At 40.9% G+C, this 13,469-nt stretch overlaps 2 protein-coding genes across 9 annotated transcripts in view; both read right to left on the reverse strand.

Moving 5' to 3' along the window:
• GTF3C3 (general transcription factor IIIC subunit 3) overlaps positions 1-1,135 on the reverse strand; it is a 30,933-nt gene extending 29,798 nt beyond the window's left edge. For all 3 annotated transcript variants that reach the window (XR_012154347.1, XM_073306285.1, XM_073306286.1), the window contains exon 1: positions 586-1,135. Coding sequence is in view for 2 of the 3 variants with exons in the window: in XM_073306285.1 (XP_073162386.1) it covers positions 586-687 (102 nt within the window). In the remaining variant the exon portion in view is untranslated. The remainder of the gene's footprint in view (positions 1-585) is intronic.
• A 2,191-nt stretch (positions 1,136-3,326) lies between these two features.
• PGAP1 (post-GPI attachment to proteins inositol deacylase 1) overlaps positions 3,327-13,469 on the reverse strand; it is a 79,690-nt gene continuing 69,547 nt past the window's right edge. For 4 of the 6 annotated variants that reach the window (XM_073306280.1, XM_073306278.1, XM_073306277.1 and 1 more), the window contains 3 exons: positions 7,593-7,733; positions 5,786-5,985; positions 3,327-3,646 (listed from right to left, as the gene is read on the reverse strand). In XM_073306280.1, the coding sequence (XP_073162381.1) occupies positions 5,791-5,985; positions 7,593-7,733 (336 nt within the window). In that variant the 3' untranslated portion in view covers positions 3,327-3,646; positions 5,786-5,790. The other 2 variants (XM_073306281.1, XR_012154346.1) reach the window with 2 other exon arrangements.

Below are 13,469 nucleotides of genomic sequence, written 5' to 3' on the forward strand. Positions count from 1 at the left end.
ACCCCCCCCCCAGGCCATTGCCCTGCACCCTCCCCGGCCATTTCCCACCCCACCCCAGGCCATTGCCCTGCACCCTCCCCGGCCATTTCCCACCCCCCCCCCAGGCCATTGCCCTGCACCCTCCCCGGCCATTTCCCACCCCACCCCAGGCCATTGCCCTGCACCCTCCCCGGCCATTCCCCCCCCCCTCAGGCCATTGCCCTGCACCCTCCCCGGCCATTCCCCCCCCCCTCAGGCCATTGCCCTGCACCCTCCCCGGCCATTCCCCCCCCCCCCTCAGGCCATTGCCCTGCACCCTCCCCGGCCATTCCCCCCCCCCTCAGGCCATTGCCCTGCACCCTCCCCAGCCATTCCCCCCCCCAGGCCATTGCCCTGCACCCTCCCCCCCTCATCCCCCCACCCCGTTGCCCTGCACCCTGAACTCCCCTCGTTCCCGCAGTGTACACACGCCGGGCCGGGCCACGCCACGGTGCAGCGTGGGCGGAGCCTCCTGGCGAAGGGGCACCGGGGCCTGGCGGGGGCGGCACTAACGGGCCAAGGAACGGCCGCGACCCGCCGCCTGAGGGGAGCGGCCGGGTCCCTCACCTTCCTCTCGCGGCTCTTGCGCTCCTCTCGGCGCCTCTCGAACTCCTCGAAGGAGATTTTCCCCTCCAGGTAATCGATCAGCTCGGGGCTGAAGCCCGACATCGCGCGCCCTGCCGCGAACCCAGGGAAGGGGCGGCGGCGGCGGCGGGGAGGGTTGTTTCGCGCACGGACTCGGCGTCCCTTGTTAATCGGGTCCGACCGCAGCTCGCTTCCGCCGCGCAAGAGTTCCCGGGTAGCGCCCGCTGGCGGAGCCGTGAGCAGGCGCGGTAAGGATGCGAAGCCGCTGGCCTCCCCTTGGCACAGAGCGAGGGAGCCGGAGGCCGCGGGGCGATGGTAGAAGGGGGAAGGGCGCGGCTGACGTTCCGCACGCAGCAGCAGCCGCCGCCGCCGCCTGAGGGCGGCGCTGAGCCCGTGGGCCCGGCCTGAGGAAGAGCTCGGTGTAAGCGGGAGAGCGTCTCCGTCTCCGCCCCAGCCTGCGACTGGCGCCGGCGCTGCGGGCGTTCGGCACAGCTGGGGCTGTGCGGGAGGGCCGGTGAGGAGAGGGACTGCTCTCCACCGCCTCCCGCCTGAGCTGAAAATACGCGTTTCCTATGCTCCGTTCAGCCAACATCTTTCCCAAACACCAACATTACCCCGCCCCTCCACCGTTTTCGGAGTAAACCCGTATTTCCAGCCCAGTGCGCTGTATGGGCCCCATCCAAAGTCTAATAAAATCCATAGAAGTCTTTCCTTTAACTTCAGTGATCTTTGCATCAAGGAGGTACTTATTGATAGCTGAAAGGGTATCTCCTGTTCCTTGCACTGTTTTAAGTGGTTGAAAGATCATGTTAGAGAGAGGTTACTGAATCCTGACCAGATAAAGGAAGTGAAGGACTATGAAAAGAACATAAAATACAGCAACAGGTGCATCAGAAGGGCACAGATAGATCAAATAAGTGGATGCAGCTATCCAGGAAGAACAGAAGTCTAACTCCCTAATTTATGAAGATACTATTGGATGTAAACATTTATGGAAATCTATATTGGGAAAGCACCCTAGATTGGGTCAGGATTAAGTCAGATTCAACTCTTGGGCAGCACAGTTCAAAGTGAGTGTGAATCATAGAATTATAGGACTGAAAGAGACTTGAGAGGTCATCTGGTCGTCCAGTCCCCTGCACCCATGGCGGGACTCAGTATTATGAAATGCTACCAAGTTAGAATAGGAGCAGTTTACACCCACATTGCTCTCACTTTGTACTAGTGAAAATGAAAGGCAGTGTTGGATGGGCCCTTAAATTTTTTTCAGCCAGCTGACATGGAAATATAAAAAAGTTAGATGTATATTTAATAACTCAAGTTTTACTGATTACATAGATTCCTTGGAGGAAAGATATCTGTAGTTAATTTTCTTTTCATCAAGTGGAAACACAATAGCAGAACTCTTAAAAATTGAGAAACCATTTCTGTGACCCATTTGGAGTAGGGCAGTCATTATGTTTTTAGAGCAATTATTGTATTATCAGGCAAAGATGAAATCACTTACAGATATGTATTCTAGCTTCTGAGTTTGTATTAATTTACATCGAGTTCTATAGGCATTTCTAAATATCCTACTCCGTCTCCTGTTCCTTTTTTTTAAAAAAAAGTCTCCATTTGGTGGACTGGATGGGACCAGACTACTTACCTGTGCTAGTTTATAAAATAAAATCCCTTCCTAGTTTATAAAATAAAATCCCTTCAACTACTAACAGCTAAAGGAGTTTCATTTAGATGATAGATGTCTGTGTTTTGAAGCCAGTGGCCTGCCTTCTTGTCCCGGTTCTACAAGTGTGCAGGTATAGCTAGTGACCGTGTCAATACTGAAACAGCAATGGAGCTATTACCTCCATATTTCATACCCATTATTAAACAAGGGGTTAGGCCCTGATTCTGCAAAGACTCATCCATGTGCTCAAGTTGGGTGAAATCCTGATCCTACTGAAGTCAAGGGGACTTTTGCCATTGACTTTAATTGGGCCAGGATTTCATCCTTTAACTTCAGTCAATAGGACTACTCACATGTGGAGTATTAAGCACATGTGTAAAAGTCTTCTCAGGATCAATGCCATACCTTCCAAATGAGAAGTAACTGTGGTAATCTGAATGCAGGATTTCCTGATGCCATTTTAGAATATGGTACTGGAAATCTGTAATGGTTCAGCTACATAAGGAATGATCAGAGTAGAAATAGTAAGATGGGCTCTTATAAATAATTTATTAATTACTAAATTGTGGGAGTCATCGGGATTCTTTACTATGAGATTCCTATCAAAACATAAAAGCCAAAACATTTAAGTACTCTGATAGCTATTGTGTTTCTGAACGAGACCTTGAATATGACATTAATAATGTATGTCTTAGGACATCATAGGGCTTTTCTTTTTTCCACATTTATGGAGGCTCTTTTTGTATTATCTTCTGCCTTTTTCAGTGGGATGATCTTGGGATATCTCTCAGATGTATACATCTGATGAGTCTATCTTTCTTTCATGACTATTTAAAAAGATTATTATTTGTATTGGGGTAGCACCGAGGAGCCCCAGTCAGGAACGAGGGCCCCTTTGCGGTAGGTGCTGTACAAACAGAACAAAGAGATGGGTTTCTGTAATGACTGAAGTGTTTTTTTTTTAAATTCCACACATCTCCAAACCAAATACAAAGCACTATAATGAAGACTCAATAAATTCCATTCAAGAAAATAGTTATCTAAAACCTAGATGTAATAAATTTAAAAGGTAACATTTATTTACATTCCTTGACAAAGACAATTAGGAATAGTTGGACAAACTACATCAGATTGAACTTTTCATTCATCTACATTTCAACAAGTAAAATCTTGTCAAACCAATCTTCACAACCATACATACCTCACCACCTGAAAAGTGAGCAAATATGGCAATTACAGCCAGATGTCAGATTTGTGTATGTAAAGACTCCGATGCTGAAGAAAATGTTAAATTGTCAGATAAGTTAGAAACCCCAAAGCAGTAACATTTTGCTGTGTATGCTTCCAATTCACATGAAGTCCAAAAGTAACCACCTGAAAGGAAAAATAAATAATAAAATAAGGATAGTAAGTAGGAGCATTTAAAAGCACATGGGGTCTGATCCAAAGCCAAAGGACCCTAACTGAAACACTCCCACTGACTTAGATGGGCTCATAAATCCCAAATTATTAGCGTGAGCATTGTTAAACAGTAAATTATTGTCTTTTCCTACTGGGAGTAATCTCTGTAAGCGTCAGGGTGAGGAACAGATTTCTCAAGGCCATGGAATGGCAGTGGAGCTACTGTGGCTGCTTGTTCCGGCCTCTCACCTTTCATAGGATCCAGCCACTGGCTGCATACGTACATATACACAATTTCTTGCCCATCTCCCTGCATGATTATGGCACAGAGACCTTTGTGGAGTACAGCTCTGTGGTGCTTGAGGACTGGATTTCAAATCCTGCCCCACCTAGAGTGGAAATGTACAGTTCTGCTGTGTTTAGCACATCATGTGGCTGCAAGACTGATAGGGTAGAGAGATTAGGAAGTTGAAATAATTAACTGAACACAAACCATGGTTAGAATTTAAATATTTTTTTAAAATGCCCAGTCTTTCAGCCCCTAAATCTTCATCAAGTTAACAACAGAATTCCCAGATATTTTGGGGGCCCAGAATCTGATCTTCTGTGATGCAATATTTAGACAACACAGTAAATCAAAGGTAGGGGACCACAATTAATTCTGTGTTTCTAGGTCTTCATCAGTTTGTGTCAAACATCAGTGTTGTTTTATGTTCCTTAGGCCCCAGACCTTGAGTTATCCTCTGTGTGGCTAATGCAGCAAAACACAAGTGCCCAGTAATTTAGTAATTTCACAGTAAATATAAACCATTTTGTAAGAACACTCAAAACAAATATTTTCATTTATGAACAGCCAGAAATTTTTATTGAGAAATCATCTCTTACCCACTATTTATTACTAAAAACACTCCAAAGGGTCATTTAAATCACATTTGAATTTTTTTAAGTTTATAATTTTCATAGCTTCGCAATTTTAAAGCCAGAAGGGAGCACCAAGATTATTTAGTCTGTCTTCCTGCATTACACAAGCCATAGATTTTTATTCCGTAATTCCTTCACCAAACTAATAAATTCTTATTGAGGCGGAGCATATCTTTTAAAACCACTTTTAAATCCATTTGACATTGTTTGTGTGATGCTGGGTTTTTTTTCAAATTAAACCCATCAAAAGGTGACTTAAAATGAAAATATTAATACAATTGTCACTATAATATAATGAATGGTGGTGGTGTGCTACATAGTTCAGACAGAGCCATGGACTAGTGAGCTAAGCACAGGACTGGAAGCCAGGAACTCCTGAGTTTTAATCTTGACTGCCACTGACTCCTTGTAGGTCCTTGGACAAGTCACTTGGGACCTGATCCAAATCTTATTGAAGTTCTTACTGTTTGTAGAAAGGGGGAAATAATACTTAGCTACCCTCATCATGGTGTCATAAGGAGGATTGCTGTTTATATAGTAAACAAAATAAAAAATAAATAACCAAGTTCCCTGCAGTACATTTGGCCATGGATATACTAATAGTGCAAGCTTGATTCATTTTATTTTACATTATAGACATACGAATCAGTTTGCACACTATTTTATCCAACCTTCACTTTTAATTGAAGAAATATGAAAATCACATTACATTTACAGAGATTTAAAAGGCGGATTACTCTTTGTTACTGTAATGTTTTCTTTTTTGAGTCTGTTTTTTCCTTGATGCGGACATATCATGGGAGGCTATCAACAGCCTCCACTTGAAAAATTTAGGTTGTAATAGGTTTTACTTGATCTCTTGAAATCTTTTCCTGTTTAATCCAGCAAAGGTCAAGTATTTGTCTCTGGAAATAAATTAGAGACATAAGCAGTGCATACACTTCTGACTTCAGAATACCTCTTACCATGCATATACTCCTGTTATTCCAGAAAGAAATTAACTCTTCAGAAATTTCTCCTTAAATAAATTTCAATCGGCTTTGAGTGAGAGTTAAAATACTACATGTTTCTGATGTGTTATCAAGAGCAAGTTATTTTTTTTCTTCATATAGAAGGGAAAATTACCCGAATCCAAATCTGTAACTCAACCACATGTAACTGTCAGCACAGAGGAAAAACAATCACTTTTACCTTGGTCAGCAGCTTCTTTCAGCCTTTGAAGTAGTTTTGAAATATTTTTTCTTTTCTTCATAATCTGCAAATGCAGAAGCAGTAGGATCCGAGTAGATCGCTACAGGCCTGGGTCTGTCATTATTCATGGAGAAAGTATCTAGGAACTTTCTCAGATCAAGACCTCTTCCCGAAAAATAAGCCTGGAGTGTCCTGAAAAACTGAAGACAGTTTACATTTCAAAAATGTAAAATGAATAATCATATCCATTAAAACAAAGTAAATACACTACTTGTGAAAGGAACTGGATGGGAATGAAGTCCTCTATTTTATCCACAAACATGTACAGCATAGACAATGGCAGAGCAAGCTGCTCCACTCGGCTTTCACACTGTGTTTCAAGTATGACCTGGAATGATGACACCTTGCAGTGAGTTAGTCATATTCGTTTGCCAAGTACAGTCAGTCATTAGCCCCTGTGATGGCACTGGCCACACAGACCCAGCACTTGTTGCCAGATTCTGACACTGAAGTTAATAGGATTGCATGTGGAGTAAGGTACTTCTCATCGTGAGGAAGAGTGTCAGAATCTGGCCTTGTGATATGGACACCTGTCCAAAGACCACCAACCCATCTCAGCTGAGGTCTCAGCTGAGCTGTACTGATGCAAATTTGTAACCTAGAGGAGAAAACCTCTCCCAACTGCCAGTCCCCACAATGTGTATATTTCTGACACCGAGAATATTAGTAAAAGGTATTTGTTAGCTTTGGTTCTCCAAATAACAGGTGGCATAAATTAGGAAGATTGAATCAGACTGTTTCAAAGGTCTGAAATTATTTCTTCAGATCCCTAGGCTTTAGGGTACACCTTAACTGTGAAGTACACCTTAACTGTGAAGCTTATTGAACAGCCTACAATATCTGGAAGTCCCTCAAACTGATATGCGTTCCAAATATACAAGAGTATAGTTTATGTAAAGCCTCTAAGATCTTCATAAGAAATGTGATTAGAGTATTATGCTGCCCAATTTGCTAACATTTTCTTTAGAAAAGACGCACAGTGAAACCTGCATTAAGAACAGCCTCTAGCAACAGCCAGAGTAGCCTCAGGTTTTCCAGTACAATTTTATTTATCCTAAAAGTCACCTGCAACTGGTTTGAGCTGATCCTTTGGCTGGATAGTCTTCATTATATTTAAAAAATACTAGGTTTTAGTTAGTGGGTTTTTTTAATTTATATTTGGTCACCTTCCAAACAAGTACAACCATTGCTGCTAATCACTGACATGTTTCTCACAACTTTTGCATAAGACCTTATAAATAATCCTTTGTAATCGAATATTCTCCATTATTGTTAATTGGCTGTCATATCTTAAAGCATTCAAGGTGCTGTGTCAGATGTGAATATATTTGTGTTTTCAAACCATGGTTTAGCATTTGACTTAAGCAATATTATCTATACAGTCAACAAGAACAGGACTAGGAGAACACACAGAGCACCCCTATTCTGTTGGATAAAGCAAGTTCTATTTTCATAGATCAAAATACATCTCTTTTAAAATTAATGTGTACTGCACATGGATCTTCCTCATACCTATGTACAGTATTTGAAATTGAAAGTTTCTTCAAGTTAGATTAAAGCATGTGCAGGTGGCTGCTGACGCTGACCATACAGAGCACAGCAGAGTTACTAACACTAGCTAAGAGGTTCCCTTTTCACTTTGAAGTTTTTAACTACAAAAGGTAAGAAATTCTTATAATGAGACACCTAAATATGTGAAACACAAAGTTTGGGCTTCATTACAGTGTTTCCTGTAGGGTTTCCTTACCAGATCTCGGTTTCTGGGATTGTTCAGAGGTTTCCATTTTTCTTCTGGCCTCAGCGGAGCCCCCTTTGCCAACCCCCTCAGAGTAAGCGTAGTGCACAGAACCAGAAGTGCCACTTTACACATGCTGGAGAGATGAGCAGACTGCACATGAGAGGGGGAAAGAATCAGACTGCATGAGTTCTATAAAACATGCACCACTGACACATGAAAGCAAGCATTTCATATAATTAATGCGGATAAATGGTTTAAAACAATCAGTCCATGACAAGGAGGATCTACCTACTGGAGAATATATATTAGTGTGTGTGTGGTTTTTCTCCCTCCCCCCCCCACCTTTAGTGTATCTTGAGAAACAGATTAGTCCTAAAGAAATGCTTCCCATTCCATTGCTACCTCTGTGACACTGGTCCCCTCTCTATTTCCATCATATAATAGTTTTAAAATAGCTAATCATTTTGTTACAGCAGCAGATCTTTGTGTGCCCTGAGGAAAATATAGCAATATAATTAAAAATGCAGATAGCCCAATTTTAAAACTGCTTGAGAAAAACTAAATATAGTAAATATATGAAATAATAAATTAATAATATAGTACATTTTACAACTTGATGCAACATAAAAATACCCAAACACTTACTCTCACTCTCTCCTTAAATAAAGCTTACCTGTAAGTTTGGCTCTGGCTTGCCCCTTCCTGGCTAGCCTGTCTATAATCTGCAAAACAGACTGATCTCTCCACTTATATTGCTAGTGGACTGACTGTGGGTGGGTGCCAATGACGTTAGTAGTATTGCAGTAATGATTCCATTTCCATCCATGACAAAGACCCTTGAGAATCTCATCATTGATACTCTTAAGGCCTGTTGCTACTAAATTTTGCAGCACACAGTGCCCTCCCGCCTCATCCAGCCACATCACTGAAAATTTGTGGATGGCAAAATAAGAAATTTCCTGCAGGGATGGTGGAAGCTTAATAAAATGTTACTTTTATACATTTGTTTTTCAGATAATTCTATCTGGCACAAGGATCTCCAAGATAAGCTAGATATGGTGCAATTTCCTGGTGCTGGAAGATAGCAAGGTGAGGTCTATTTCAAGACGCAAAATCTTAGCACCTTAATGAAAATATTAACCTGATATCATCGGCGTTCATTTACAGATTGCATCTGGGGATACTAGAGTGGATGATTCCAAGGTATTCTAGACAAAGATTCTAACAAGGACTACACTCTTTAACTTGTTCTTATTCAATAATATCAGTTCAAAACTGCTATGACATTTGATCGTAGTTCTCATATATTTTTCTCCTTACAGTTTAAAGAACATTTTAGTTACAGCAGTTGCACTAAACTGTCATTTTTCAAGTTGGGCATCTTGGTCATTCTTTTAGCACCAGTCCATTATTATTAATGATAAATATTTGTATAAAATGCCATATCAGTAGGTGTGTATCTTTATTTATTGAGATTTAAACTTTTTAAAGACACTGATCTATGGCTCTAGGAACTCTGACATCACTAACACAAATAAAATTCCAGCTGCATTATTTTGCTATCTATAGTAATGTGTGTACCTAGCACATAGATTATCTTATAAGGTTACACTGGGAGTTATTATAATATTTAGACTAGATTGTTTTTGTTATCTGTGGGCAGCTTGGAGACATTGAGCTCTTAAATACATGCATTCTGGCTTTCAGATCAACACCATGGACAGCAACAACAGGAGAAACAGCTGAGTAAACTGCATGGGGTTTCAGCTATTTTAAATTAACCAGTCTGACCGAATAAGCTAGTCACAGCACACACAAACACACCACACACTCTTTATATGTCTGTCAAACAGATGCTTCTCATATAAGGCAGATAGAAGTTGAGAAGGACCTCAATGTCCGGTAGTGAGGAAAACTTCTGGTTTCATGCCAGTTCCAGGGCATTCACCAAGTTTCACTCAGCAGTTTTGTTTGTAGAGTTTCTCTCTTTTTAGACACAGAAGAGGCTGTGTTTGTCCTGGAGGTTTCTACAGATTTCAATGAGACCAGAAAGAGAACATAAACAGACCCAATAATTAACTCATCTTTGCCTTTGCTATTTACTTTCCCCCCATAGAAACAGTTATTGAAAAAAGTTAACTGGCCACCTTGCTCCTTGACTAAGAGATCTCAGTACTGGAACTCTGGTGGTCTGGATTGAATGTCTGGCTCTGCCACTGGCTTCCTGCGTGATCGTGGGCAAGTCACTTAATCTTTGTGCCTCACTTCCCTATCTGTAACATGGGGATTGTCTTATCTATTTAGATTGTAGGGGCTTCAGGCAAGGATTGGCTTTTGCTAAGCATCTGTAGCACACCAAGCACCAGGCCCTCCCCTCTGTTGAGGCCTCTATGCACTACTGTAATACAAATAACAACATTTTAAAAATATAAACAAGTGAGAAAAATAATTTGAAGTAAATATGGAAAAATAAAACATTTCTGATGTGTTCTGAAAAAGTAAATATACTTAGTTCATCTCATTTTTTAGGATCTGGTCCAGTAGAAGCCATTATTGCTTTTCTGTCTGCATTCACTCCAAAAACCCCAGAAATGAATAGACAAACATACTATCAAGATAGTTCTTCAGAATAGAAGCAATTTCAGGTGGTCTATTTTATTATCGTATAATGTGGGCATCTTATCTGCATGATGTACTGGATGCAGACTAAATTGAATATGACTAATAAAATATTTGAATGATGCGTTGAAAAATTTTTTTAATGTCCATTATAAACAGATGTTTGTTAAATAAAACATCTGAAATTGCCCATTACTACTTCTGCATTAATGAACTCCTGTATCGTAATTTAGCTTTCTAACCTAGTATCTCACCTAGTATCTTGGAAGGCGGCTGAGGGGGGATATTTGTACTCCTGCCAGTCCCTGATTGTGGCTGATCCTACGGTTGTATAAGTCAATGCAAATCTCTCTGACTCTAATGGCAACAGGAGCGAATCCAAAGGTATCACTTGTCTCAGATGTGAAGAGATATCTAGTGGTTTGTTTTGGCAACGAGCAGAGTGGAAGGAGATACTGCCTGCAATAACTGCTGTTACATATTTTTTGTTGGCCTGTGAACTAAAATCATTTCATTCCAAGAACAGGAATATAATAAGAGTCAAAAATATCCCATAAAAGCTCTCAGTACCTGGACCAGGAGAAAATAGCTGCTTCTGTGGTCAGCTAAAGCAAAGGCTCATTGGGTCTTAGGCTTCATACTTATCCCATATTCTTTATCAATGATTTTTATTACTACTTTAACCAAAATTACAATCACTTAATTATTAATCAAAGAAAACCAAACAAGAGTTACAGGGTTTTGACTTTACAAAACCCCAGTATAAACCACATCAGAGTCCACTAAAACACCACCAGGTCTCTGAAGAAGGGAAAGAAAAACCTTAGAAATCCAAATAGTCTTTGGGGTTCCCAACCTGCGGATTGTGATACTCTTCCTCTTTCTTTACGTCTAGATGGGGAATATGGGAGTGTCACAAAGGTGTGTTTTGTGTTGTGTGGTCATGGAATGGAAAACACTGAGACCCTCTGAAGCAAACATCAGAAGAAAACTTTGCATTTTGTCATGCAGCATAAAAAGTGTGTAAGTAAGGTCATTTCCATAGAAATATCTCAATTATTAATTTTTTTCAAAGAAATATTGACAATTATATATTTGAATTGGAACCCTAATGACAGGAATTAAAGGCAGAGGACTGGAAGAGGGCAAATATTGCCCATCTATAAAAAGGGGAATAAGGACAACCAAGGGAATTACAGACCAGTCAGTTTAACTTCAGTACCCAGAAAGATAATGGAGTAAATAATCAAGCAGTTAATTTGTAAACACCTAGAAGATAATAAGGTGATAAGTAATAGTCAACATGGATTTATCAAGAATAAATCATGTAAAATCAATCAAATAGCTTTCTTTGACTGGGTAACAGCCTTGTGAATGGGGGAAAGCAGTAGATGTGCTATATATGTTGACTTTAGTAAGGCTTTTGATACTGTCTCACATGACCTTCTCATAAACTAGCCTAGATGGAGCTACTATAAGGTGGGTGGCATAACTGGTTAGAAAACAGTTCCCAGAGGGTAGTTATCAGTGGTTCACAGGCAAGTGGAAGAACCTATCAAGAAGGGTCCTTCACGGATTGGTCCTGAGACTGGTTCTGTTTAATATCTTCATAAATGATTTAGATAATGACATAAAGAGTACAATTATAAAATTTGTGGATGATACCAAATTGGAAGGGGTTGCAAGTGCTTTGGAGGATAAGATTAAAATTTAAAATGATCTGGACAAATTGGGGAAATGGTCTGAAATAAATAGGATGAAATCCACTAAGGACAAATGCAACATACTCCATTTAGGAAAGAACAGTCAGTTACACACATACAAAATGGAAAATGACTGCCTAGGAAGGAGTACTGCAGAAAGGGATCTGGGAGTTATAGTGGATCACAAGCTAAATATAAGTAAACAGTGTAACACTGTCCTTCCACACCCAAAAGCGAACATCATTGTGGGATATATCAGCAGGAGTGTTGTAAGCAAGACATGAGAAGAAGTTTGTCCACTCTACTCTGTGCTGGTAAGGCCTCCACTGGAGTATTGTGTCCAATTCTGGGTGCCACATTTCAGGAAAAATGTGGACAAATTGTATAAAGTCCAGAGAAGAGCAACAAAAATGCTTAAAGGTCTAGAAAACATGACCTATGAGGAAAGATTGGAAAAAAAATGGGTTTGTTTAGTCTGAAGGAGGCTGAGGGAGGACATAAGTTTTCAACTATATAAAAGGTTGTTACGAGGAGGAGGGAGAAAAAATGTTCTCTTTAACCTCTGAGGATAGGAAAAGAAGCAAGGGGCTTAAATTGCAGCAAGGAAGGTTTAGGCTGGACATTAGGAAAAACTTCCTGTCAGGTTAGCTAAGCACTGGAACAAATTGCCTAGGGAGGTTGTGAAATCTCCATCATTGGAGGTTTTTAAGAACAAGTTAGACAAACACCTATCAGGAATGGTTTATTACTTAGTCCTGCCTTGAATGCAGGGGGCCGGACTAGATGACCTACTGAAGTCCCTTCCAGTCCTGCACTTGAATGATTCTATGCCTGCACCTTAAAACTGAAGAATATTTTAAAGCATGAATATTTTGCATACATGTCACACTATTTTTCCCTTTTGTCACAAAAGAAAGAGGTGGGTTGATAATTTGAGATACATTGGGTTTGATATGGGGCATTTGTTATTGAACAGGCTGCTTTCAAAGCGTAAGCTATGTTACAAAGGAATATACATTAAATTTTGATTATATTTTCAATTTGCAAAAGGTAGTTGACAATAAGTAATGCTTTAACCGTAGACTTTGAGTCTACTTACGTTTAACCTACTGTTCTTGTATATACACCAGGATGATACTTTCTGAGTAGGAGATATAGCTCTATAGTTAAATGAGTAAAAACTCTGCTGGAACTATGGGAAGGAAAGAGGAGACTTGGTGCATTTCTGACTCTGTCTTCCCATACAACAATTTTGTGATGAAATCAGGTCTCATCTGAACAAATAAAAAAATCCTAAATAAGGTGCAAAAATCTGTCAGGAAGTTCTCTTTTGTACTGAACCACACTATCCTCCACAAAGAAGCTAGGAGTCCAATAGCCAAAGTTACCTCACTGTCCCGGGAGGCAGTCGGGGGCAGGGGTGTGGATAGGGGTCAGGGCAGTCAGGGGACAGAGAGCGGGGGTGGGGGGAGGGATTAGGGGCGGTGGTCAGAGGACAAGGAACAGGGGGGTTGGATGGGTCAGAGGTTCTGAGGGGGGCAGTCAGGGGGCAGGAAGCAGGTGC

The sequence above is a fragment of the Lepidochelys kempii genome, chromosome 11 (assembly GCF_965140265.1).
Source record: "Lepidochelys kempii isolate rLepKem1 chromosome 11, rLepKem1.hap2, whole genome shotgun sequence".
Classification (NCBI taxonomy): domain Eukaryota; kingdom Metazoa; phylum Chordata; order Testudines; family Cheloniidae; genus Lepidochelys; species Lepidochelys kempii.